This window comes from Esox lucius, chromosome 8 (assembly GCF_011004845.1).
Source record: "Esox lucius isolate fEsoLuc1 chromosome 8, fEsoLuc1.pri, whole genome shotgun sequence".
Taxonomy (NCBI): Eukaryota; Metazoa; Chordata; class Actinopteri; order Esociformes; family Esocidae; genus Esox; species Esox lucius.
This window is the reverse complement of record NC_047576.1, coordinates 24,001,642-24,028,311: the sequence shown is the minus strand read 5'-3', so window position 1 is coordinate 24,028,311 and position 26,670 is coordinate 24,001,642. Positions and strand designations below refer to the sequence as shown.

The 26,670-nt window shown below is 40.6% G+C and overlaps 2 protein-coding genes across 4 annotated transcripts; one reads left to right on the top strand and one right to left on the bottom strand.

Annotated features, from left to right (window-relative positions):
- Window positions 1-116: 116 nt before the first annotated feature.
- sec16b (SEC16 homolog B, endoplasmic reticulum export factor) lies at window positions 117-22,467 on the bottom strand. 3 transcript variants are annotated; one of them, XM_013135121.3, is made up of 27 exons: window positions 22,271-22,463; window positions 21,830-21,887; window positions 20,983-21,420; window positions 20,747-20,844; window positions 20,413-20,509; window positions 20,242-20,329; window positions 19,966-20,107; window positions 19,656-19,807; window positions 19,340-19,401; window positions 18,972-19,110; window positions 18,736-18,835; window positions 18,450-18,595; window positions 17,624-17,721; window positions 15,301-15,382; window positions 14,524-14,641; window positions 14,130-14,241; window positions 13,629-13,734; window positions 13,250-13,387; window positions 12,764-12,883; window positions 11,711-11,795; window positions 11,097-11,384; window positions 10,880-10,908; window positions 10,338-10,499; window positions 10,090-10,194; window positions 8,768-8,882; window positions 6,204-6,256; window positions 117-4,225 (listed from the first exon to the last, which is right to left on the bottom strand). In XM_013135121.3, the coding sequence occupies exons 3-26, from the start codon at window positions 21,375-21,377 to the stop codon at window positions 6,240-6,242; spliced, it is 2,994 nt and encodes a 997-aa protein (XP_012990575.2). In that variant the 5' UTR covers window positions 21,378-21,420; window positions 21,830-21,887; window positions 22,271-22,463; the 3' UTR covers window positions 117-4,225; window positions 6,204-6,239. The 3 variants fall into 3 exon arrangements, with proteins under 3 accessions (XP_012990575.2, XP_019904913.2, XP_019904912.2); XM_020049354.2 differs by lacking the exon at window positions 6,204-6,256 and having other exon boundaries at window positions 22,271-22,467; XM_020049353.2 differs by lacking the exon at window positions 21,830-21,887.
- Window positions 22,468-23,344: 877 nt separating this feature from the next.
- gadd45ab (growth arrest and DNA-damage-inducible, alpha, b) lies at window positions 23,345-26,070 on the top strand. The gene is made up of 4 exons (XM_010872067.3): window positions 23,345-23,512; window positions 23,761-23,862; window positions 24,096-24,309; window positions 25,237-26,070. The coding sequence occupies exons 1-4, from the start codon at window positions 23,463-23,465 to the stop codon at window positions 25,348-25,350; spliced, it is 480 nt and encodes a 159-aa protein (XP_010870369.1). The 5' UTR covers window positions 23,345-23,462; the 3' UTR covers window positions 25,351-26,070.
- The last annotated feature ends 600 nt before the right edge of the window (window positions 26,071-26,670 follow it).

Here is a 26,670-nt window from a genome sequence, read left to right as displayed (position 1 = left end):
ATGGAGGTATGCAACCCAATCAGTTGGATTTAACGCTTACTGGATGAGAGATAATTTCCTTCCAGCCTCATCTGTAACTACTGACTCAGACAAAGAGAAAGTCAGGGAAAGGCAGACATTAATGAAAGTTTTTAATAATTTTCAGAAACAACATCAGTCCCTTGAATGTAACTGGCTGCAGGAGCATGACCCAAGCCAATACATACTGGCTGAATCTTATGAGGAATTGGTTGGAAGCCATTTTTAACACCACATGACAAAGTATATGATCTAGAATATTAACCTGGCTAAGGACCCTTTATGGCTACATGGACAATAAGTGCCAATATTTGGTGTTCTACCAAATACTTACAGTGGCTACTTCCAGCAACAATCCCCAGCAGCATGTCAAGTATTGACAGTTCCCAAGAGAACAGTGGGCTGCATCATTGGGAAATTGAATTGAAGTTTGGAAACACCAATACTCTAATTAACAAGACTAAGTAGCCGTGCAAAAAGGGCTTTCTGAAGAGTTGCCTAGAAGGAAGCCCCTCCTGAGTAACTGGGACGTGACGTCACATGAGAGCATGAGGAAAAAGATGCCGGATAGCCAAGTGCTACGTCTGGTGAAAACAAGGTACAGCTCACCATCTACGTAATTCCATCCCTGTGGTGAAGCATGTCGGTGGGAGCATCATGCCATAGTAATGCACACAGCACATTAGAATGGGGCAAAGATTCACCTATATACACGACAATGACCCAAAGCACCAGGCCAAGACAATGCTTGAGGGGCTTCAGGACGTCTGTGTATTTTTTTGAGTGGCCCAGCCAAAACCCAGGCATGAACCCAATTGAACAACTGTGGAGAGACTTGAAGAATGTAGTTAACCAACACTTCCCATCCAATCTGACAGAGGTTGAGAGGATCTACAAGGACGAATTGAAAAAACTGACCAAAGCTGGTAGAAGCAAACCAAGAACATTCTAAATCAGAGGGGTCAAACCGGTTCAACAGGGTGCCGGGTATATGCTGGTTTTTAGTTTTTCCTTTCAATTGGTGCCCAACTGAGACCAAATAGTGTCCTAATTAACCAATCAAGCACAAGGTGAGAGCAAAGATCTGCAGACACTTGGCCCTCTGTGGAACTGGTTTGACACCTCTGCCCTAAACTGTGATCGCTGATAAAGATACATTTACAAAGTCCTGAATAAAGGTTCTGAATGCTTATGTACCAAATTAAAATGTTCAATTATAAATTAGCTCTACAGTATAACACAACAACATTTAAAGAAATTGATGGAGTCTGAATGTTTTTTCAGAGGCACTGTAAATAGATAAAACACGTATCAAACCAACATGCAACACTCAATTACATTTAAGATTTTAAGTTTTATTTGTATATATTTCAGAACAATATTTACAAATTCCAGAGGCTATACATGATTTGCATGTAGTTTCTTTAAAAACTATTGTAAACCTATCTATAAAACGTCTGATTAAATAAACCTTTATAAATAATGTCCTGAATGAATGTTCTTACAATTACAATGTAAAACAATATACAGTCTAAGGCAGCATTTTGGAAAAATCGAAAATGAAAAAGCATTGTATATATCCCTTCCTCGTTTCCTGTTAATGGAACCTGGGGACAGGCAATAACACACAAGACCATCAGCCAATAAAACTGTTCCACTGACTATTCCACAGGAGAGTCTGGAGTTATGTAAACAGAATACAACTATTAGAGTTTGTGAATTGCTTTTCTATTCAGTTTTCTCACAGTTATAGTCACCACTTTGAGGAACAATGTATTCCTGGCTGTTTGGCCTCAGTAGTAGGCTCTGTCTCTTATGCACCAGTCTCCTTAAGTAATACACCAATCTCCATCTTTGGAATGTGACATGGAGTCTTGGTAGTGGAATTCAAGCTAAGGAGCCTGTTGTTAAATTGCAAGAATGATAATATGTATTAGAGAATTATTTTCTCAGGGAGGAAATCTGTATATTTCTCTGAAAATGTACATCAAAATTTACTTTTCAAACAAATGCACAAATTTGTCAAAAGAATACATTAGCATATACTTCTAATCACTGCAGATTCAGGGAAGGAGACGAGGAGGACAGATTTATCAGACAATTACGAAACAATCAGAGACTACAGTATACAAACATCATGTCTGACATCAAGTAAGAGGCAATAAATCCACCCTTGCAAAACCTGCTGAAAGAAAGTCCTGTAAAGTCTCTATTTTCAACTTGTTTTTTACAATGTTAGTGTTAGTGCCATCAGATAGTAGCTATTATTCTTTACATTGTACTTTGCAAGCTAGCCATTAACTACACTGAACAAATCTTTTGAGTTTTATAGGGGGATTAATACTGTGATTCATGGGTTTTACAGTGCGGTTACACCTAATTTCTGTTGCTCAAATCTCTCAGTAAAGATAAAATCACTGGTAAATTTGAAATAATGTAATGTTGTGTCTCCACTACAATTAGGGAAAGTATGCAGTTTATCGGGCTACAGATTAAATAGATTTTTTAACTTCACAGGGTGGTTTTCATTCATGATAATAAACTTCATGTTCTTTACTAAAACTACTGTGTGTCTAGGTTTGGTGAAATAACTACTGCTTTAATGTTGAACAACACTGAATTACTATTCAACAATTTAAAAATGTATCCACATTAATCTAATAATTTAGGCTAACCTACCCACATTATCTGGGAGGGGTGGTCGACTGGATGTGCCAAGACCAGAATGTGCCAAGACAAGAATGTGCCAAGACCAGAATGCTATTTTTATTTGCTCTTAAAATCTGCTGTGAATTCAAACAATGTTTGACAAATACAGAGTAGTAGGCCTCTACCAATCTTCAATTTCCACCTGAAAACTGAAATTGGGTTAGAACAGGAGTCGTCGTTTGTGGTTATAACATTTTACCAATGGGACATGAGACTAGCTCCAAAAGAACTTGGGACTGGATTGTTCTTGAATCTTTTTTTGTGATTACATGAATTATTTAGTAGAACAACCTTGCTACTTTTGCAACATTGCAGTGTCCAACCCAGGAAATTTTCTTTCTATCTTCGAGGAACCAGACATCAGCTGTTCCCTCAGGACACTGAGCCAAGCCCCTAAACGACTGGCCCCACTCCTGCTGCCTGCCTGGTTAGCCTAATAATGGGCACCAACCCAACATATCAAAATACTGGTCCATTGAAAGGACATCCAAGAATAGATGGGGGTTGGGACACTTCTGATATTGTGGTTCAGTTCTGTGTTAATGCATTAATATATAATACATTAATACTTACCAAACATTTTAAATGTAAAACCTCACCAGCTTTTTTCACTTGGAATGGTGTGGGCATACTCCAGCATAAGAATGATTTGCTTGTATAGCTTAAAATTGCAAACGGTATGTGAATTAACAGTTTTTAAATCTTTTTTAATGGTTTTGTCACAAATGCTAGTACAGAATTTGTAATGATTTGTCTATGAGTTTTAAAAATTGTCATATCAGCTTTCTCTCCTATTAGATGAGAATAGTGTCTCAGTGTCCAACCAACATGTCCTGGCCCCCATCAACTTCACTGGCAGCCCCAGTAGCTTTGCACAAGCTCTGGTTTTTGTGAGCCAGAACATCTCATAAGAGTAAGAGCTCCTGAAAGACATAAATTGTCTTGGACCTTGGTATTTAAAATTAACTTTAAAATGTACATCTCAAATCAAAATACTAGACAAAGATAGGTCTGTTTGAAAATGAATCACGGTTGTATAGCTAGAAAGTCTCACTAAAGAGAAATTAGACTTGCTCCAAACTTTTTTGTGAGATTAAGCTGACCACATTCACAGCTTCTGCTAACTTACAGCATTCCAACCCGGCAATTTTCCGCCCATCATCTCAGAGGAACCAGAACTCAGCTGTTTAGTTCCCTCAGAAAACACTGAGCCAAGCCCTTAAAAGCCTGGACTAACTCCCTCTGCCTGCACATGCAGCCTACGAGCCAATGTGAAGCAACGCAACACATGATGTCAAAGTACTAGCCCCATTAAAGAACTTCCAAAAATAGATATCTGGGTTGTGGTCAGGCGGATATTGTGAGCCTGATCAGTGTTAATACACTGACACAGTCCCAGTTTAGGCTGATTTAAAGGGCCAGCATGTTATCCTTCTGTTGATGTGGTTGTGCTTCTCTTTTGCTTCAGGGTTATTCCATGTTTATGGCATAACAAATCCTGCAAAAAGCAAGAAGAAAATAGTAAAACAATAAAGTACTGTAAAGGACAGGATAGTACTGTAAAGTGACAGTTAATAAAAACAGTAGTGTTAGTGTAAACCGTGCAGTTAATATAGCTAATACAGTAACTTTAACCACTAGAGTTAATGTAACCAATACTGTTACTGTAACCAATACTGTTACCCTAACCACTAGAGTTAATGTTACCAATACTGTTACTGTAACCAATACTGTTACCCTAACCACTAGAGTTAATGTAACCAATACTGTTACTGTAACCAGTACTATTACTGTAACCAGTAGAGTTAATTTAACCAATATTGTTACTTTAACCAGTAGTGTTAATGTAAGCAGTAGGTTTAATGTAACCAATACTCTAACCAGTAGAGTTAATGTAACAGGTTATGTTGATGTAAAAGGCAGAGTTAATGTAACCAGTAAATTTTTTAATTTTAGCTGATGCCCTCACCCAGAGCGACTTACAGTACCGAGTGCAAATATTTCCGACATGGTCCCCTGTGGGAATCAAACCCACAATCTCTGGCATTGCAAGCACTATTCTCTGGCATTGAGCTACATGGGTAAAGTGAACACAACCAGTACTATTGCTTCACAACACAAGTGACCTCCTATTTTTGACAATGTTGCAACAATTTAAGCAACTGGATAGCCAATCAATGACATTTTAAGCTAGCTGTGCAGTGAGCTTACGTTGGGTTTTTAACTCCAATACATTGACTCATTTTAAATTTGATACACAGTAAGCCACCTGTTATGGAAATTCCTGAACTAAGGTACATTTGAGAAATGTCTGCTTTTCTATTACCTGGTATGTAACTCTGGTCTTTATTTGTATAATATCAGAGGATTATTAGGTACTCTGCCCATCTGTTTATCTGCCTAAACCAATAAGGGTATCTGTCCTTTGTTCCTTAGGAATGTGGTCCTTGGAGGAAGTAGGGGCATTTGGCTCATTTGGGTAAACAATATGGCAGAAAGGATAAGGTAGGGGGGGACAGCCCACCCTTTGGGTAAAACCTGGGTAAAATCTGACATAAGACAGCAGGGCAGTAACTTACCACACCCCTTTTAATTGTAATAAATACTGACTGTTCATGTATCTACCTCAGAGATTCCTCAGATGATTATTTTGTAAGCTTTTGACGCGTCTCTCTATCTGCAAATAAATGGCTAATTATGCCAAGAGAATTTTGTCTCTGTACTTACTCCTTTAAGAGTTCCGATCAATGGAATTACCATCACACACCCCAGCCATTGAGCTCTACTTACAATCTGAGTCACACAGCACTAGTGCAACCAACACTGTGCTGTTTTTAACCAGTTCTGTTATGGTAACAAGTTGAGTTAATGTAACCAGTACTGTGTAGAGTTAATGTAGCTAAGAGTTTAACTTCCTCCACTGACAGTTTGCCCGGGCACACACTGGGTGCAAACTCATGGTCCTCTTTTTGGTAGAACCAGTGACCATTTCAAATATATGAACTACAAAAAAGGTATCAATTGTATAACCCAATCGGCAACCTTTCAAGATAATTGTTGAGTGAGCTTATGGTCCGCTCTTAACTCAGACATCAAACCTCAGACATGTAGAGCTGACATCTTACCTCAGACATGTAGAGCAGACATCTGAACACAGACATGTAGAGCAGACATCTGAACTCAGACATGTAGAGCAGACATCTGAACTCAGATATGTAGAGCAGACATCTTATCTCAAACATGTAGAGCTGACATCTTACCTCAGACATGTAGAGCAGACATCTTACCTCATACATGTAGAGCAGACATCTAACCTCACACATGTAGAGCAGACATCTAACCTCACACATGTAGAGCAGACATCTAACCTCACACATGTAGAGCAGACATCTTACTTCATACATGTAGAGCAGGGATTTTACCTCAGACATGTTGTGCAGACATCTTACCTCAGACATGTTGTGCAGACATCTTACCTCAAATATATTGCCCATAAGTGACAATCCTTTTGTTTATCCCAGCTGAGGACCTGCATCCAGACAAATACACCATTTCACTGTACATAAAAATGGCCAATATCATAATTTCTCAACTAGCTCTCCCAAGATTTTCAAAGAGTTTGCATGCATTTGTAAAGAAAGTTCAGAAACAACATTTATTTTGAAGGGTAGTGAAATTTTGTATCTACTTAAGGATCTGCATATATATCAACAACATTCTGCAAAATAAAACAAGTTACTCTCAGACAATGTACATTTACTTAGCTAGTCAAGCTCAGTAGCTAATGTTATTAGCTACAGCTAGCTAGTGAGGGAGGGATTGTTAATTGATGTGAGTGTTGTAAAATGCTTGCTAGGATTGAGAAATATTTGAGTTATGTAAGAATTTCTTTGTGTAACACCTGCTCTGCCGGTTGCGGCGGAGCTCACTTACCGCCAGTATGAGAACAATGTTTAAAACATAATTTCTGATGCCCTTAAAAATAAAACATCCCAGTGATTTTTGTTGTTAAATTCCTGCACACATATAGTGGATATAATTGGTCTGCACACCCCTGTGAAAATGGCAGGTTTTTGTGATGTAAAAAAATGTCTGAACCTTTTACACTTTTAATGTGACCTATAATGGGAACAATTCAATTGAAAAACAAACTGAAATCTTTGAGGGAGAAAAATTAAAACTAAAAACCTTGTTGCATAAGTGTGCACATCCTCTTATAACTGGCTGTGTTCATAATTAACCAATCACATTCAAACTCATGTTAAATAGAAGTCATTACACACCTGCCATCATTTAAAGTGACTCTGATTAATCACAAATAAAGATCAGCTGTTCAAGTAGGATGTTCCTTACATTTTCTTAGTTGCATCTCAGAGCAAAAGCCATGGTCCACAGAGACCTTCCAAAGCATCAGAGGGATCTCATTGTTGAAAGATATCAGTCAGGAGAAGGGTACAAAATAATTTTCAAAGCATTTGATATACCATCATCAAATGGAGAAAATATGGCACAACAGAGACATTAACAAGTACTGGACGACCCTCCAAAATTGATGAAAAGACGAGAAGAAAACTGGTCAGGGAGGCTTCCAAGAGGCCTACAGCAACATTAAAGGAACTGCAGGAATTTCTGGCACGTACTGGCTGTGTTGAAACCAAGGTTGAACTTTTTGGCCATAATTCCAAAAGGTATGTTTGGAGCAAAAACAACGCTGCACATCACCTAAAGAACACCATACCCACAGTGAAGCATGGTGGTGGCAGCATCGTGCTTTGGGGGTGTTTTTCTTCAGTTGGAACCGGGGCCTTAGTCAGGGTGGAGGGAATTATGAACAGTTCCAAATACCAGGCAATTTTGGCACAAAACCTTCAGGCGTTGGATAGAAAGCTGAAGATGAAGAGGAAGTTCACCTTTCAGCACAATAACGTCCCAAAGCACACATCCAAATCCACAAAAGCATGGCTTCACCACAAGAAGATTAACGTTTTGGAATGGCCAAGCCAGAGCCCAGACCTGAATCCAATTGAACATCTGTGGGTTGATCTGAACAGGGCTGTGCACAGGAGATCTGCAATCGGACAGATTTGGAGCACTTTTGCAAAGAAGAGTGGGCAAATATTGCCACGTCAAGATGTGCCATGCTAATAGACTCCTACCCAAAAAGACTGAGTGCTGTAATAAAATCAAAAAGTGCTTCAACATTAAGGGTGTGCACACTTGTGCAACCAGGTTATTGTAGGTTTTTTATTTTTCCCCTCAAAGATTTCAGTTTGTTTTCAGTTTGTTTTTCAATTGAATTGTTCACGTTATAGGTCACATTAAAGGTAATTAAAGTTCTGACATGATTTATCTTTGTCTCATTCTTTTACATCACAAGAACCTGGCATTTTAACAGGGGTGTGTAGACTTTTTATATCCACTGTAGCTGACATATATATAGGAAAATAGTGCATCTGCCAATTAATCTGAAAAAGTGTATTAAGACACATAGTTTATGGGGAACATAAATTATGGGGAAAATCAAGGACATTTCTAACCCCAAATGTTTGCACAGTAGGGTATGTTTATTATGATAAAATCTAGTACTTTAATTAATACATGGTATGTGACAACATGGACCAAATATTTTATGATAAAAAGCACTGTATTTGGTTTTCTGACACAAGAAGACACTTTACAAAATACAATTTCTTATAATTTGCACAGGGGCTGCAGAAATGTACTAAATGTAGGCACCCTTTGTCTATTATTGCATATTCAAGCTCAAAATATAACACTACTCCAGTAATAATGAATAAGCTTTTTGCCATACTTGTGTTTCAAAGACAGCTTGAAATGTGGGCTACCCATTTGGTGCTGTTGTAGGAAGAAGTAACTCCCCTACTGCTGACCAATATGTAACCTAGTATTCTACACAGTGCAGTCTGATAGGGCCTTCTTTCTGCACAACAGTCCTAGAGTAGGCATGCAGCAGCTTAAGAGGGAAATTATTCACCAAAAGAGAAGTGTTTTGCCCAATGCTGCCTGCTGTAGTACTCACCTGCTTTTCGAGAAAAGGGGTTGATCCCAGCAGATGTAGGCTGTGTGGGACAATTAGCTGCAAGGGTGTTGATAGTAGGTGGGGGAGGGAAAGAACATAGGGTGGGAGGAGCCTCCTAAGGAAAGACACACAAATATTGGTACATTGTAAAGTTAAACAATTACTGGTAATTTGTGGTAAGTTGTGGTAGAGTAGTCTCTTATTTAATGTATGTTACAAAATATATAAAATCCTTAAAAAAAAAAAATAGGTAACTAGTAAACTTAAAAAGCCTCTCTTCATGGCCTCTTTTTGCAATCCCAGTGTTACATCATCAACAATACCCACTGACCAACTGCTACACAATGACGTTACCAAATACCTCATACCATGTTGAACTAAGGAGATATCACTTTATACTGAATACGGTTTTAAAGCACTAAGGGTAAGTTTACTTATCTCTCAGAACCCCATGTTTTACCCTAACCTTTACAGCAAGTTGGTGAGGCAAAATGGGATGTTTGTTTACTTTTTTGAGAAAACACTGTGCATCCATTGTCTAATCATTCTGGCCAGGGCAGTTAATAAACTTATTATCACCTATTTAAAAAGCATCTAGTGTTTGCACAAATAGGTTTGTCCAAACATTGCCTTTCCAAAATGTTTGTTGTTGACCACATATTACACAATGGACATACCCAACATAACAAGTCAAACTAAGCTGAAATTTTGTGAGTCTTGACTTAATTATTTAGTTTCTAAAAGAGTCTGTGAGATGGTGAGTCTTGACTTAGCTTATTTAGTCACTAAATTAGTTTTGATTTAGCTTATTTAGTCACTAATTTAGTTTTGACTTAGCTTATTTAAAGTTACTATGAAAAACAAATCTAAATGGCATGAGGAACAAAACTACCATTTATTATCAACACAGTTAATTTGAATTGTATTGCATACAATCATACATTATTGTATTTCCATTAAAAAGGTTAAATTAATCTACATTTGAACAAAATCTCTGCTGTGTCTTATGAGAAGAGCAATGAGCACAATACAATCAATATCATAATAATATTAATAATAGCCCAAAGTGGTGGCCTTAGTGATCAATTATAGACTCCTTTTAATTTGTTCAGATACTGTTATGTCCATCTAAACGTTTTGTAGGAGAGTGTACTACAAATCCTATACTTGACGCTAACCTGACATACATACATGCTGCAACGCATGCTGTTATGTCTCCTACATTTTTTTTAAATTTAGCAGACCTTCTTATCCAGAACGGTTTTCCTGGCCTCCATCTATCGGTCAGCCAAGAATTAACGGTAGGTCTGCTTGACCCTTACCATAGTGGGAACTGGTTCTGCTGAGTCGTCATCCAGAGACGCAACACTTTGTTCCTCTTTGGGTTTGGGTTTGAACCAGCTACTAAACCACCCTGACTTGGTGCTCTGATCAGAGACAGAGAGAGAAAACAGTGACAGAGAGAGAGAAAGAGGGGGGTGAAAGAAAGCAGAGAGAGAAAACAGTGTGCGAGCCTTATTGAAAGTTAGTATCCGAAGCTGACAACATGACGGCTTCAGGCTCCACCCACCTGTTTTGGTTGGATTTGGTCCGGCTCTAAGGCCTTGCCCTCCTGCGTGATGGTGGACCGGTGCCCTCCCTGGTGCCATGCAAGCTTGCCTACATAATCATACGTCTGACCAGATTGCTGAACATCCCCTGCCATCATCCCAGAATTAAAATGTATCCCAGTCTGCATGGGACAGATAGGTCAGTTGAGATGTCCATCAACACAGGCAGACACATGGTCTACAGTATGTGTCCTCAGACTGGCAGCAATCTGACTCATTTGAGTCTCACAAATACTCTCCTCACACCATTGATATAAATTGATTTAATTATTTAATTATATGTTTATTTATTTAGATGGACAATAGATGAAATTGAGCTTGTACATGTAGACAAAAAAAAAAGTCTCACATAGCAAATATAATACCACTTACACAACCAGCCAGGGATCCAGACTGAAAATCTTTAGCTACAAAGATTAAAGTAAACGTTGGCTTATTTGGATGTGTTTGTGTATAACATGAAATGTAGGTTTGGTACCCAACAAAACTCTTTAGGACTCACCATGCCCAGCCCAGAAGAATGCTCCGCCCCTAGAACACAGTCCAATCAAAGTATGAGGTTTCCAATATTACAGTAAGCACCAACATGTAAGAAGATTCACAAAATAAGTCACAAAGAGATAAATGAAATGAGCAAATCAAATAAGTTGTTTATGAAATCACTAGAAATCTGAGTGAGTGTGCTAAACAAAAACCAGGGCCCTCCTTCATCATCCCACCTTCCCTGTTTGATGTAGGACAGCTCAGTGTTGGCTGCTGAGGGGAGGAATGCTGCTGAAGCTGAGTCTGGCTGGTGTCAGTGTAGTGGTAACTGCAGTCCTGGTCTTCTGCCACAAGAGGCACTACAGGCTGCGTGTCAGGTGGCCTGACTGATAGTGGAGCCAGGCCGTTGATCTGCTGGGCCTGCACGTGCTGTTGTTGTTGCTCTCCTCCTCCTTTGTGGTTCAGGGATTCAGCCTCTGGGCCCTGGAAATCACCTTTCCCAGAAAGGTCATCAGTGTCCGATTCTACAGGGAAAATCAGCACCCAGGAGTGAGTCCCTAATGTAATCCTATTCTCTATATAATGAACTACTTTTAGCAGGGAAGACAGAGCGTGGTTCTAACCCTAATTAACACGTTGAAAGGACAAGCTCCTTGTGGAGTCACCATTCAACTCTGATAGATAAGACACTCCCCCCTGGTGGAATAAGACAGTACCATACTATACAGACAGAGCGCAGCAATCTTCCTGACTGTTCATATAACCAATAACTGGTTCTTCTAACTGGTAGTGGAAAAGTGGAGTTCATCCTATATAAAGGCACCGTATTTCATATGAATAGTCAGTTTACCTGCATACACTCTGCTCTCCTCATTGGTCAATGCATTCCCTTCAGCTGGAGACTGATAGGTATCAGTCCAACTATAGTTCTCCATCTAAGAAAATACATATGTGCATGTTTTAACCATAGATAAGGGCTGGGTAAATCAGGTTTTGTGAAAAAAGGACAAAATAATTAACATCATTAAGTGCAAATTAAAGGATGGCAATGTATTCAGTTGACAGTGCATCTACTTTATGTAGTTGATAAAATGCAGCTATGTATCCTGTACATACTTTATGCATCTCCCCCACAGAGAATCATGTGAATCAGGAACATGACAGGTCCTATGACGCGTTGTGATGTGGTTACCAGGGACATTACAGGTTCTATGACGCACTGTTATATGGTTACCAGGGAAATGACAGGTCCTATGAGGCGTTGTTATATGGTTACCAGGGACATGACAGGTGATGTGGTTACCAGGGACATGACAGGTCCTATGACGCGTTGTGATGTGGTTACCAGGGAAATGACAGGTCCTATGACGCGTTGTGATGTGGTTACCAGGGACATTACAGGTCCTATGACGCACTGTTATATGGTTACCAGGGACATGACAGGTCCTATGAAGTATTGTGATGTGGTTACCAGGGAAATGACAGGTCCTATGAGGCGTTGTTATATGGTTATCAGGGACATGACAAGTGATGTGGTTACCAGGGAAATGACAGGTCCTATGACGCGTTGTGATGTGGTTACCAGGGACATGACAGGTCCTATGAAGCATTGTGATGTGGTTACCAGGGACATGACAGGTCCTATGAAGCATTGTGATGTGGTTACCAGGGAAATGACAGGTCCTATGAGGCGTTGTTATATGGTTACCAGGGACATGACAGGTCCTATGACGCGTTGTGATGTGGTTACCAGGGACATGACAGGTGATGTGGTTACCAGGGACATGACAGGTCCTATGACGCGTTGTGATGTGGTTACCAGGGAAATGACAGGTCCTATGACGCGTTGTGATGTGGTTACCAGGGACATGACAGGTCCTATGACGCATTGTGATGTGGTTACCAGGGTGCACTGCTGCCTGAGCCTCAGCTGCTGTAACCAATCAGGGTCCCGTCCAGACCTGCTGTCAGCTGTGTCACCAAGCTGTCCCATTCCTTCACACTGTTTCAGTCGTTCTGCTAGCTGGGGGAAGGACACATGCACGTGCACACATAAGGGGGAAATGCTGAGCCAGTGGTCTGTACGTTAGATGAGGGCCAGCAATCTTAAAAGTTCAGTAGTGACGATTTCCTAGTCCCTATGCCAGGGTCATAGATTTGTCCTCTGCACACATTTCTTTATAGCTAATAGTTGGCGGGCCTTAACATGACTAGCATATCATAGCAGTCTAATTCATATATACTACAAATGTAACAATTTGATATGTGGACTACACAACCTTCATAAGCTCTCAGCCCGGAAGGCTGCGTTGAAACTATAACTATAGTAACTATAGAAGTGCATAGGCGTGTATGGCTGCATCTGTCATGATGAAGTGCTGTACAGAACCTTGATGAGCTGTCCCAGCAGTACCAAGCAGGGTTCCTGCTGTCTGAGTAAGGACATTCCTATCACCTCACAGTAGTGATAGGCTTGGAACGGCAGTCCAACATCCAGCAGACGACAGGCATACAGGAACTTATACACCTGACAATAAAACAATCGTTGCTTCACAGTGGTGTAACGAAAGCTCAGTAGGATATTAAACACGGAATAATGTAGTTAAATCTCTATTCAGATGGTATACATCTAATACATTACTGGACAAATGACATTTGCTTAACCACACCAACATGCCTAGATGAATATCAACTACCTGGAATGAGAGGATACTGAAGGACTTATCAACTACCTGGAATGAGAGGATACTGAAGGACTTATCAACTACCTGGAATGAGGGGATACTGAAGGACTTATCTCCAAGTCTTTGGCAGTACTCGAATAACTCGGTGCATCGAATGCCAGAATTCTGGGCAAATTCCTTAAATGGGAGACTGTGGGGGGTCGAATACACATTCAGCTCAGACATTCTATACATACTTGTTTATATATAAAAACATACATTATGTGTACATAACACAAAAAACATGAGAAAGCACACATTCATAAATAAAACATGCAAATAGAAATGGAAGCAGGTCATTTCTATTAGTAAATGTTTGCTTATGTCTTTGTTTTTATAAGCGGTTAGCATCTCTGTTCTGTACATTAGCTTCTAAAAAAAGGATGTGTCCTTTACTTCTAAATAAAGCAACTCTCGTCTAATCAGCATGACAAGAAATTGCATGCCAAACCGGTGTAATTGGGCATTGCCAGGTCATTAAGAGAGGAAGAGAGGATCAGCACCCAGATACACACTGAAAGGAGTGGTTCAGAATACAGCTCTCACCTCTGGCTGTTTCCCAGGAGCACCAGCCTCTCTGTCTTGGCTGTGTAGGTTCCAAAAGGAGCATAGGCTGTCAGATAACAGATATGAGCTGCATGTAACAGCCCTCTGGAGGCTGCAGAGTGACAACACTGAGGTCATTTAACAAAAACACCCTGTTTCATATATAGCGCACAACTTCCTACCAGAGCTCATTGTGTGGGGGATATCTGAGGAAAATAGAAACATCATCACTACAGTCCAATACAAACACGAGCAAAGGTTGTCTGAGAAGGATAGAAACATCCACCACTGTCCAATAGAAACATGTGTGGGGGTTGTCTGAAGAGAATAGAAACACCACCACTACTGTCCAACAAAAACCAGAGTGTGTGCTTGTGTGTGTGCACGTGCATACCCAGCGTGTCACCCATGGTGATGATGCTCTTTTGGTGAGCCACAGGATCTCCCGTCTCGTTGGAAAGCATGACTGCCAGGTGGGGCTTCCAGTCACCCCATTTTTCACTTAAATAGGACTGAGGGCAAAATAAACGTACTGTTAGCAATCAGTAGCGTACAGATTTCCTGGCAGAATCAATCAGGTTTTGGGCAAAAATGACCTTGAACAAGTTTAAGCAGGTGAGGTCAGTGGCCTTATCCCATGACATCAAAGATTCACCACCATATTTTACTGTAAGTATGGAGTTCTTCACAGAAACCAAACCACTGGCCAACTACAGGCCAAACATATATATATATTGTTTTCATGTCATCAGTCAAATGTAATTCTGAAGTCAGATAAACTGCAAAAGAATTTGGACTGGAACTCTTGTTATGCTCCAGTGACAGGAAAACAGTTTTGGTCCACACACACCAGGGGTGGGTATTGAATTAAAAAGAAAGAAAGATGCTATTTTTACATAGTAATGCTTAATATGGAAGTAAAAGGTGCCAGTATGGCAGTCATTCAAAAATCTTGCCAATCTCTCTTAACATGGACCCAGAGTGGTTTGAATGCTGTTTAGGCCCTGAATGAGACCATATACCACGGGGAACACATCACATAACTTTTTACTGTTCTGACTGCGTTGGCAACCGGTTCATAATATCAATGCTTGCACTACTGTAGGTCACTTTGGATAAAACCTGCCGAAGGGCCTATATTAATATGTTGTGATTGGAAGAATTGTTTTACTGTGGAAACTGCAGGTATCCTCCCAGAGAGCAGTTGAAACAGGGTCTGCAGGGGATCACTGGGAGCTAGTTGGCCTGTAAATCTGCAAACAGATACGCCAGACAGATGACATGGAAATCCTGAATATATAAATGTTAAATAGAAATTGAAATCTTGAATTTACTGTACTGTTCAAAAGCCTTACGTCAGTTGTTTTTTTTTTCATTAAATTTATCAGATCATTAAATGTATATTTTCTCTTAAAACACTATTTAACATTGTGTTTGACCAATGGGTTAATTGGTGACATGTAAAAGAGCAAATGTTGTGTGTCCTTTATTAAATTGCACTGTGTTAATTTATTGTTATTAATTAGATGAAGATCAGAATATATTTGAGGAATCATTTAAGCAGGTTTGCAGGTATTACTTCCGGCTTCTTTAACTTTAGGGCATATGCATATTTAGTCAGTAAGATGTGGTTTGTAAAGTCTATAAATCCCTTTTTAGTACATGACAGACTGACTTCAAGCTCATTTACATAAGCTGTAGCCAGAGTTGGGAAGTAACAGATTACAAGTAATTACAAAAAAACAGCAACTGTAATCTGTTACGTTACCAACAGAAATATTGTAATCGGATTACAGATACTTTTGAGAAAATGTATGATTACTTTTGGATTACTTCAATTAAAAAATAATTATGACACCCTGTTTTATGTTTGAGTTTATTATTGAATGTTATAAAAACATCGTTATTGGACCAAAATATGAATTGCGCTTCTCAGTTGTGTGCCTCAGTCGTGCGCGCAAAGATGGACGTGCATAACCAGTTTAGTGATGGAGGAAGCTCTAGTTTAAATCTCTCCGGTTTTGGTTGGTTGGGTGGCTGATAAAAACAGAGTATATCTTTGATAATATTAGCCAAGTCATATAAAATGTTATTTAGTTATCTACTCGACGCATCATTCTCAGAACAATGACCACCTGGTGTTGTATCTTTTTCAAGTTTCAAGGTTTATTTGTCAAATGCACTGAACAACACAGCCAGGACCAATTGCACTGAATAACTTTTACAGGAATTGTTTAGTAGATTAGGCAACTATTTGTTAGATAGCTGTAACATGGCACTGCCTTCAAGATAAAACATTATATGGAATTTACCACATTTGAGGAGAAAAGGTGTGTTGGGAAGCACTCTGCCAAAGGATGTTGCATTACAGGTAGGTCATGTGATTCTGCTTGCTTTGCATCTCTGAAAAATGTGTTAATTGGTTATCATTGGCTGTTGACGTCATTTACTTTAAGCTAAGAGTGCAGGTTTATAATCACAGTGTATTTCTTTCATTTGCATTTTGAAAATCCATCACTGGTGGCCCTAATAAATGCAGATTACGTTCACGCAGGGTAAATCGTATTTTTATGCGGGTGTTCACGATTGCAAACGTGCATTGGCGTGCCGGGGGTATCTGCAACATTTTGACAATGTTGGTCGGGGAGCGAATCACCAGACTACTGCAGATTTCGTTTATGCGCGAAAAGCTACGGATATCTTAATTTTTATATTTCAACAATGTCAATACCCTTTTCGAGTAATTGCCATTTATTTTTCAACAATGTTTTGAAGCAATTAAAAACATGAATATTAACACAAATAACAGAACAGCCTTAAGCATCATTAGATATTGGGTTATGTTCAGATAAAAAGTCAGATTCTGGAAGATTGAGGTTTATTGGATTAAACTGAATTTCTGACAGACCTTTAGCATGTAATGTAGAGATGTAGCCCAATCATATTGAAGTAAAAAGCAATGGTTTAGAAACCCATTTCCAAAGGCACTGTAGCCTACACAACCCATAAGGTAAAATGCTATGTAAACTCTAACATTGATTGATCCCGCAAAAGGTGTTCAGTTGGTTATGGGCTATTCCTATTTGTTTTCCAATGCCTCTTAATGTGAAAGTATTCCAAAGTAATCAGATTACATTACTGAGTTTGAGTAATCACAAAGTTATGTTACTGATTACAAATGTGGACAGGTTACTTGTAACTGTAACTGACTGTAGCAAAGGCTAAGCAAACAACCATCTTTCTGCTTGAAATATAAATTCTGGGAATTAGTATAACATAGATGATTTGCGATGGTGACACAAACATTATGTCAAGTATGAGATTCACATGAACCTTAAAATCCAATTACAGTCATAGGTTGCCCTTGTGAAGCAATGTTTGTAAACACAGAAACGGCCCAATAGATATCTTTGATTCCTTTTGGCCAATGATTGACTATGGGTCATTAGTGTCATCTCTAGTATATGTAAATGCACTCGTATCCAACAAATCACCTGTTCAACACGGTGGTATAGGAGCGGTTGTCCATCTTGCTGGCCAGGAACAGGGCGTGGCCCCACAGGTCACTCTTCATGGCAGAATCCAGGGCTTCCTGTCATAGAACCAAGAAGGTTTGAAGGAGACTGGGTGAGGGGTGAATTAAGCCTGGTTATAGGGATAGGGAGGACATGGGAAGAAGGCGAAAATGTGAGGAGGTTTGCAGGGTGGGGGGGGTCAGGGACACATGGGGAGTTGTGGGGGAGGTGTATGTGAAGTGTGAGCAAGGCGTAGAGGAGTTGTGGGGGACGTGTAAAGAAGATGTGGGAGAGCTAACAGGTGGGAATCTGTGAAACTCAATCCTAAGCCTGGAGTATTTGGAGGAGACCAGGAGTTGTAGGGGTGACTGGGTTTTTAAAGATCTCATTGAGGAGATGTGAGGGGGACGTCAGAGCTTGAAGAACAGAGTCAGAGGTCAGTCTTGGAGGAGTAAGAGTATATGCCAGTAACATTAGTCAGAGAGCTATCACTGCAGTCTCCCTTGTGGTATTCATAGGCATACACTATCTGTTGCTCTCAGAATAAATACAATCCAGACAGAGACAGAACAGGACATGACAGGAACAGGAACAGGAACAGGGACAGGAACAGGGACAGACAAGACAAGAACAGGGACAGAGATACTGAGAGACAGGGACAGAGAGACTGAGAGGGACAGAGAGACTGAGAGGGACAGAGAGACTGAGAGGGACAGAGAGACTGAGAGACTGAGAGGGACAGAGAGACTGAGAGACTGAGACAGGGACAGAGAGACTGAGACAGGGACAGAGAGATCACTCTGACCTTCTTCCGTCCAGCCAACAGAAGCTTGGTGTATCCCTGCATGTCCTTCTCTCTGGTATCCGCTGTAGAAATGCTACTGGAGGTTCCTGTCAGCAGGTCTGCTCCATCTAAGGTGTCTGTCTCAGGACTGGGGCCCTCACTCAGGTCTATGATGATTTGGTAAAAAAGGGGGGATAAGCCAGCACTAACTTTGTTCCATTTCTTTTTTGTTTTATCAAAGCAACATGTCCAAAAGACAATAAGAGCCAGAATATGTTTTCCTCAGTATGTGTGTAGTGTCTTTTACCTATTAGGGTAGCGGCCTCAGACCCTTCAGGGCTCCTTGAATCACCACAGCCTTGAGAGTTTTTCATCAGTAGCTCGGCAATGTCGGAACCAACAATACGCTGCATGAATCCAATGACAGGTGCATATTGAAATGAGCAAGTGGGTGCGTTCAGTGCCACATGAATAATGCATTTACTCCAAACAAGACAATGGGGTTTCACTCTTATATAAGACTTTGAAGAGATCCAAACCAACCCCATTCTGTCTGCACAGCAGTACCAATAGATTCCAGAGGAGGGCGGCAGAGCTCTTGTCTTGAAGCTTTTCGTCTTTCATGCATGCTTCTGCCCTCTGGAGGGCAAAGGAAATGGCATCTACCTTGTGTAGATCTTCCCTTTGAAGCAGGAAAAAAATACTATTTGGAAGTAATACACAAGCTTCTTAAACTCAATTATTACAGGAGACTTGCTGATTTTGGTGTCTCTAGAACTGTATCGTGATTTATGGGAAAACAAGTACATCTATTGTTTGAAGTGGTTATGTTGTCAATATCCCATCCCAACAAATGTTCACATACTAAGAAGTAAGCAAGCATGGATAATGGGTTAGACCGTGTAAAATACCTAGCCAGTGGCCCTGGAAACTGTCTCATATCCTGCTGGTCCTGTGTTTCCCCCAGAATAATCTGCAGATGGACAGTCCGTAACACATTAACAGAATTGTCTCACACACTGGCTCAAAACTGACAAGAACTGAACAATGGTTCCTCCTAAACTGAAGCTAATCAACATGTAGCCCTTCCTTGATATCTTCTATGTTGAATATAACTAATAATATTTATCCAATAACCTGCTAATACACCACAACACACCTGTCCAGCAGATAAGATATACAGTTTATCCTAGGATTCTTCAAAAGCATTCAGTCCTAAAGCAGTACCTCAAGACTGTGTACTTCCACCTTCACTGGGTTTCCCTGAATGGCTGGACCTGGACTGACCCAAATCAACTGTCCGGCAGGACCAAAGTTGACCACAGCATGGGGCAAAGAGTATTTCAGAGGGGCAGTTGCCTGGGGAACTGATGCGTGCTCTAAGGAGAGAGATTACATGCATTAATATTGGCACCTTTATTGAGGATATTTAATATCCTGTTATGAATAATCATTAGATTCCAATTTATGCAAACCCTGTTCCTAAGAGAGAGACTTACAGTATCTGGGAAGAGACATCATGTAGCTCAATGCTTACCTGTGTCTGCTACAATCCAGGTGGGTTTTGAGGTGGGGTCATTCAGTTCATCACCATTCATGTACTGGCTTAGCTCATAGCTACTGGAGGACTGGCCTGAGGCCTTGGAATTGGCTAGAGCCCCAGGGGCATAACAGGGGCCCTGAAAGACAAGGCCATTCAGTAGAGATTAAGAACAACATATAACCAAGCAGTGAGTGGGCAAACAGAAACAGACCTGTACATTTGTCATAAGAAGTTAATCTAATTCCTCCGTTAAAACCCTTAGATGTTTACCTCTGTATCAACCTCCCCATTCTCTCTGAAATGCTCTTCATCATAGCCTCTGAATTCAAGCTGAGAGCTGTACCTTCGTTGGTCATACCTGAAAAAAAATAGAGTTGAATTCACACCCTTCTCAGAAACCTTCCACCAGAAGCAATCTCAGAAACCTTCTACCCTTCAAACCTGTGTTCCTCAGGATAGCCCCTCCCACTCTGGTCCTGCTCGTATGTGTTTTCCAGATACTGGTCCAATCCCTGCTGATTCTGGGGAGCCCATTGACCTGAGTTTGAATCATATTAATGACAGAGAACATTAAATTAATCACATTCTTGTTCATTTGCAGATAATAATTATTTAGCTAATTTACTTGCAATTTACCTTCGTACTGTGGTGCCTATATTGTGTTCGCAAATCGATCTGAGTGGTTGTATAATTTTTTATAACTCTTGTAATGGCTTAAGTTGCTTGGCTTGGTTTCAGTGTTTGTGTGTATTATTGAAAGATAGTGGCTCAGTACCTGGGTGTTCATAATAACCTCCATAATAGCCCTGGTCATAGTAGCTGTAGTCTTGGCTGTAGTCCCAGTAGCCTTGGGGTGGGTACTCATATGCTTGCCTGAAAAAAGTATCACGTTGAGATATTACAGATCCATATCTGATTAAATGTAAATAATTAATTGAACTGTAAATCTTATGGTTCAAACAATACATAACAATACATATACAGATTTAGAAGTAACTTTAGATAAATGACCTTGATCGGGGTCTGGGTTGCAGTGCCTCTGGTCTGCTGTGACCCACTGTAGAGCAAGGTTGGTCATAAGCCCTTCTGGAGTATGGGGTGCTGAAGCAGCTAGGGCTGAATTCTGGAGGTGGTCTTGGGGGTAATGCGCTAGTTGGGTAAGCCTTGTTCCTAGGGACTGGACTGGACCCAACCTGGGACCGCTGCCTCTCCCTGGGGTCAGGTGGTGGTGGTGCATAGTGCCCAGAACTAGTGCCCCGATGCGGTGGTTGTGGCTGTGGGTGATGCCCAGGCCCATGTCCCTGGTGAGAGTAAGGAGGTCTGTGGTAGTCCTGCCTTTCTCTGGGTCTCTGGGGGTGAGGGCCAGGGACTGGTGAGGTAAGCCAGTGGTGACCAGCAGGGTCCATGATGACCACTCTTTATGGTCGGACGAACAGAGCGCTTCAGAACCTAAAAAAGAACAATGTGAATCAATTCTCTGGAAATGCACATGAAAGGTTTTAAAAAGAAAAGGCATGCTCTCATTAGATGTCAAAAATGTCAGTGCATTACTACAAAGCAAATAGAAACAAAACAGGACTGAAATGTAGCCATTATAGACAAAGTTACCATACTTCATACACTAAACATCAAATGCATTTCTAAAAGATTAGGCTAAGATATGAGAATGCATTTCCATTAGGACATGCTGTGGTGTGTTTGCCTAAGTAAAATCATATCATATATAATATCACTGACTTGCTATAAAAGTGTTATCATACAGAAGTCCAGTATAAACTAAGCTGTAAATCTCTTGAGGTTCAACATTGAAAAAAAACACCCAATTACATTTTAATTTACAATTTCAGTTTAAACTTACAGTTCACATCTGTTCATAGCTCCCATCATGTCGCAGTCAAAGTTCAGTTGCCACATCACTTTACAGTAGATGAAAAAACACAACAACTGAGCCGACCTGAACCTGATAGGTAAAGCTCTCAGAGGTACAAAGTCCAACAGTCCAAACAACCAGGTAAAGGAAACATGACATATGCAAACTATATAAGCTGGGAATGGGATCAGGTTCAAACTGCTCTTTACATTGACAGCTTTGCGCACACGAAGGCTGGACATAGGCATTTTGGATATATTGTTTTTTAAATAGCAAAATACTTCCTGATACAATAAAATCACCCATTTGCTAATTGTTTTTCCAATTTTTATTAGTAAACATTGGCGCACTCTTGACAGCGGAACTATTAGCCTATAATTAAGCCTACTTTATGAAGAGATTATGAAGAGATTACTTTAAATTACTTACTGCATTTCTCTAAAGTCAGTAACTTTGCGATATGTTGTGTCTATGATCAATAACTTTATCCATTCTCTTTTGTTTATTTTATGAGGACTGTCAGGGCATGCCACGTTGCGCGGAACACTAAAAAACTATAGCCTAACGGAAAAAACTGCACTGCTGCATACCATTTAGCTGGGCTGGTCTCCCTGGTCCTCCATATTGGGAAGGGAAACGCGGTCGAAGATCAGAGAACCGTGATTACTGTGAGCACAAAAATCTCAGTAATTAATCATTCTGCCGACCAAACAAAAAAAAAAATTTTTATTTTTTATTTTGCTTGTTACAAGCTGTAATTCATGTTAGACAATGATAGTGTGACACACAAACCTAGGCCAGCTGGGGTGTACAATTACGTTCTTAAGGCCATTGACAAGATACACATCTAGATCAACATCAACCTGAACGTTCAGATGTGTTCCGCTACATTCTCCGATTATGTTGATCTTTAAAAAACAGCAGAAAACCACACTGAACCAGGGGAACTTAAAAAATCTGATGTTCTGGGCCAGATATATTACATTGTAATTACACATTTGTATGCAGCTATTGCCTAAAATGTACATGCAGCCAATTAGGATAACCAGATTAATTAATTTTTGGTTGGCTGATGTACAGAATTATGTTTTATATATTTCATTTACAAGACATCTCTCAGGCTTCTTTAATCATCTCTGTTGACATCATAGTAATGGTTATCTCTATCATGTTTAAAATAAAACCTTTTGAATTTAAAAAAATTGGGGTATAACCGAATTTTAAAAAATTGGGGTATAACCGTATTTATTTATTTTCATTATAGAAAATAAAACATTAGTCTACCTTCCAAAGCACTAAAACCGGGAGCCGCTTACTATTTTCATACTTCAACCACCAGTGGTCACTGTATACCGTGCTTGGTTCATGGTTGTGCTTGTAAGATTTGCTGCTGCTGGGTGCTGCTCATTCCTAAGGAACATGGGTGAAAATTTGCATTTGACCAATGAGATTGGATATGCAAATTTGAGGAGCTCAAACTCCAACTTTCACAGTAAACTCGTGAGAACCGGGAGAGGAAGAGTCAGATACGTGTAGCCAAAGACCAGGCGTGCCGGTGTGGAAGCAGATGTGACTAGAGACAAGCCGTGGACGTTCTTATTTTAACGTGGATATTTTTCCAATGTGCAATATGACTTTTGAGGAAGCCAGTGGAGAAAACTCTACAGAAAGGTAAGTTTATTTTTGCAATTTGAAATTACTACTCGACACTGAATACGTCAAGTTCGTCTTCAAAAACGACTTCAGATTTGTCTGTACAACTTGCCCGAGCATGTCCAAGCTCAACTAGTTAGCTAGTTGAAATGAACAGTATCGTTTGTATAATGCTGCAAACTGACACATTTTTTACAGTCTTTTTTATTTAAAACAAAATATATTTGTGAGTCACGTTATGCATACCTACTGTTTTGCACCCTCAGGATGGATTCAGTGGCTACAGCATTGGAGAAGGTGCTCAGTTCTGCTTTGCCTCAGGGTTGCATCACTGTCGGAGTATACGAGGCAGCCAAGTCGCTCAATGTGTAAGTGAAGCACCTTTTAAGGCTTAACAGATGACCATGCATTGTAGTACGTTACTACCTAATAAAAGATGTATTCTAGAACAACTAGCCTACACGCGTGTAAATTAAGCACCTCGGTTTTTTGTAGGTTATTTTAACCTCATTAAACATAATGTGAAGATTATTAATAAATGATTGCACTTGGATGCTTAGTTAAATTATATAATGAACTTTATTATCATTCAACTCATCAGGGACCCGGACAATGTGGTGCTGTGCCTCCTGGCTGCTGATGAGGAGCAGGTTGAGGACGTGGCTCTGCAGATCCACTTCACCCTGATTCAGGCCTTCTGCTGTGAGAACGACATCAACATCCTGCGGGTCAACAACACAAGGCGCCTCGCGGAGATACTCGGGGGAGGGAAGCCAGGAGGAGAGCCCATGGACCTGCACTGTGTACTGGTCACTGTACGTCTTACTACATTATAGATGCTTTCAAATGCCTGTCTTTTCAGCGCTAAACAGGGCTAGACTTTGATCAGTTACAAAGGGTCTTTGCTGGTGTGGCACTTTTTAATAGGATTGGCTGAAGTTTTTATACAAGCATGGTTTAATTTCATTTCTCATGGATGGTAAAAATTTGCCGGTTAAAAGCTTTAAATACAGAATGAAAGGCAATGCAAATACTTGGTCGGAACTGTCACCACATCTGGCATAGTAGTTGTTATGTCTTCATCCATCGCTCAGCTCTTTGAAGTTTGATCCAGCTGACTGTAGCCACCTGATCTGCAGTTTGTCTGTGATGTGGGATTCCTGGTAGCCTGACGTAGCCCGCGCCGAGCGCCGCTCTGCGAGTGATCACACTCCAGTTACTCAAAGTGGGACGTAACCTTAACGTCTGTGGCTGAGTTGGCAGAGCGGTGTGTACTCTCAACTGCTCTTTCCCTGGGCCGCTAGTTCTTTCTCAAACAAGCATTCCAGGAAATGAAACGTAGCGCACAGAAGAAAGAGGACGAATGATGGCACATTTACAGAGAGATTCTTAAAATGCAGAAGTCAGCATGCAGACATGTAATCTGATTATAGTTGTTGGGAGACCAGACATGTAGAAACCACAGCAGAGGTCCAGGTGTGTGGCGATAGACTGTGCAGTTATAGTAACCACAGTGGCAGAGAAAAGTCAGGCCTGCGCGAGGCAGTTATCCCTAATTGCTCCCAGGTCATTGCTGTAAATAAAAGTGTGTTCTCAGTCAGCTTGCTTGTTAAAATAAGGTTAAAAATGATAACAGAAGTGATTAGGGTTGTTGTTACACATTTATTAGGCCGACTAGCCAGTATACCTATGCAGAAAGCAGCTTTAGTCTAACTGTTTGTGCCATTTCCTTTGTTTCACAGAACCCCCAGGCAACCCCCTGGAAGGACCCTGCCCTGAGCAAAGTCAGTCGCTTCTGTAGAGACAGTAGAATCCTGGATCAGTGGGTCCCCTTCATCAACCTGCCAGACCGATGACCAGGCAGCGTGGACTGTAGCCATGTCATACACTTTTTACAGAAACACAGCACACTGCACCAGATCTGTGGAAGAATGCCTCTCACGACACAAACCTGATTCAACAGAAGGACAGAGACTGAGGGCTGAATGAGGACGAGAAGAGTGCCTAGTCCAACAAAACCCGCTTGATCGTTGTGGATTTTACACAGAGTCTTTCAGTTGAGGAAGAGTGACTCAGCACACTGTGTTCCGTGACTGCCAAGGTCACAATGCTGTGACTGTAAGGCCAAGGTGCCGGTTGTATGAGTGTGCCCTGGTGCAGCTGGGAAGAAAGTCATTGCAGGAGGCTGAATCATGTGACTAGAGCAGGAACACGTGGTCGGCAGAGCAGAGAACAGCGGCAGAGGTCTGGTCTTTCCTGGAGGCTCTGAGGACTGAGTCCTAAGGACCGGACTATATTGAACTGGACTTAAACGTACTACTTCATTAAACTGGGCCAGAGTAGTCTGGACTATTGTGGGACTAATGGTTGGACAATACTTTAAAGGAAGTCGACCAACCTCTTATGTGGATATTGTCAAATCTGTAATTTATGTGATCCTGAATATTGGAAAATCTGAATGAAAGTGTTGTTTAGGTCATTGTTGACTTGAACAACTGTTGTTTTCAGAAAAACTCATATGTTTTAGTTAATTTAATAAATTTAATTTGTTGCAATGTTTGTCAACAGTTGCTGTTGTAGAGAAATAAACAGAACTGAATTCAAAATGTCATCGCTCAGCATGCTTGTATTCTATAAGTGAGTTATGGGTATGTATATTTCCCCAGATTTCTGAGTCACCTGTAAATATAGCCCTTCCAGGCAGACAAGCACTGCTTTTATTTAAAGGCAGTGGAAAACCAGGCTGGAACAAGGATTCTGTTTGCATAGAACTTGTTCAAAGAGGCCCTGAGTGTACTAGATCATTCTGCACAAGTAGAGCTGCAGTGCACGTTGTCCTTTCACTTTGACAGTGCCCCCCCCCCCCTCAGCTAAGGGGGTGTTCCCCAATAGGCCTCAGTTCAATGGAGTGACATGGAGAGGCAAAACAGCAGTAGCGTAGCTTGTATTACTGAACATGCATCAACAATACATCAGTCCACTGACACCAGATGCCCACGGACAACCCCTGCAACAACAGGTCTACCCCTGGCATTCACATATTAACTAAAAATAGGATTAACCTTTACACAAAAAAAGGATGGAATTACACCTTCAATATACAGTACTTGTTGTTTCCTTCTGTAGCATTTCTCTTAAGTGTGTGTGTTCACCCATGACAGCCCTGGCTGCCACTG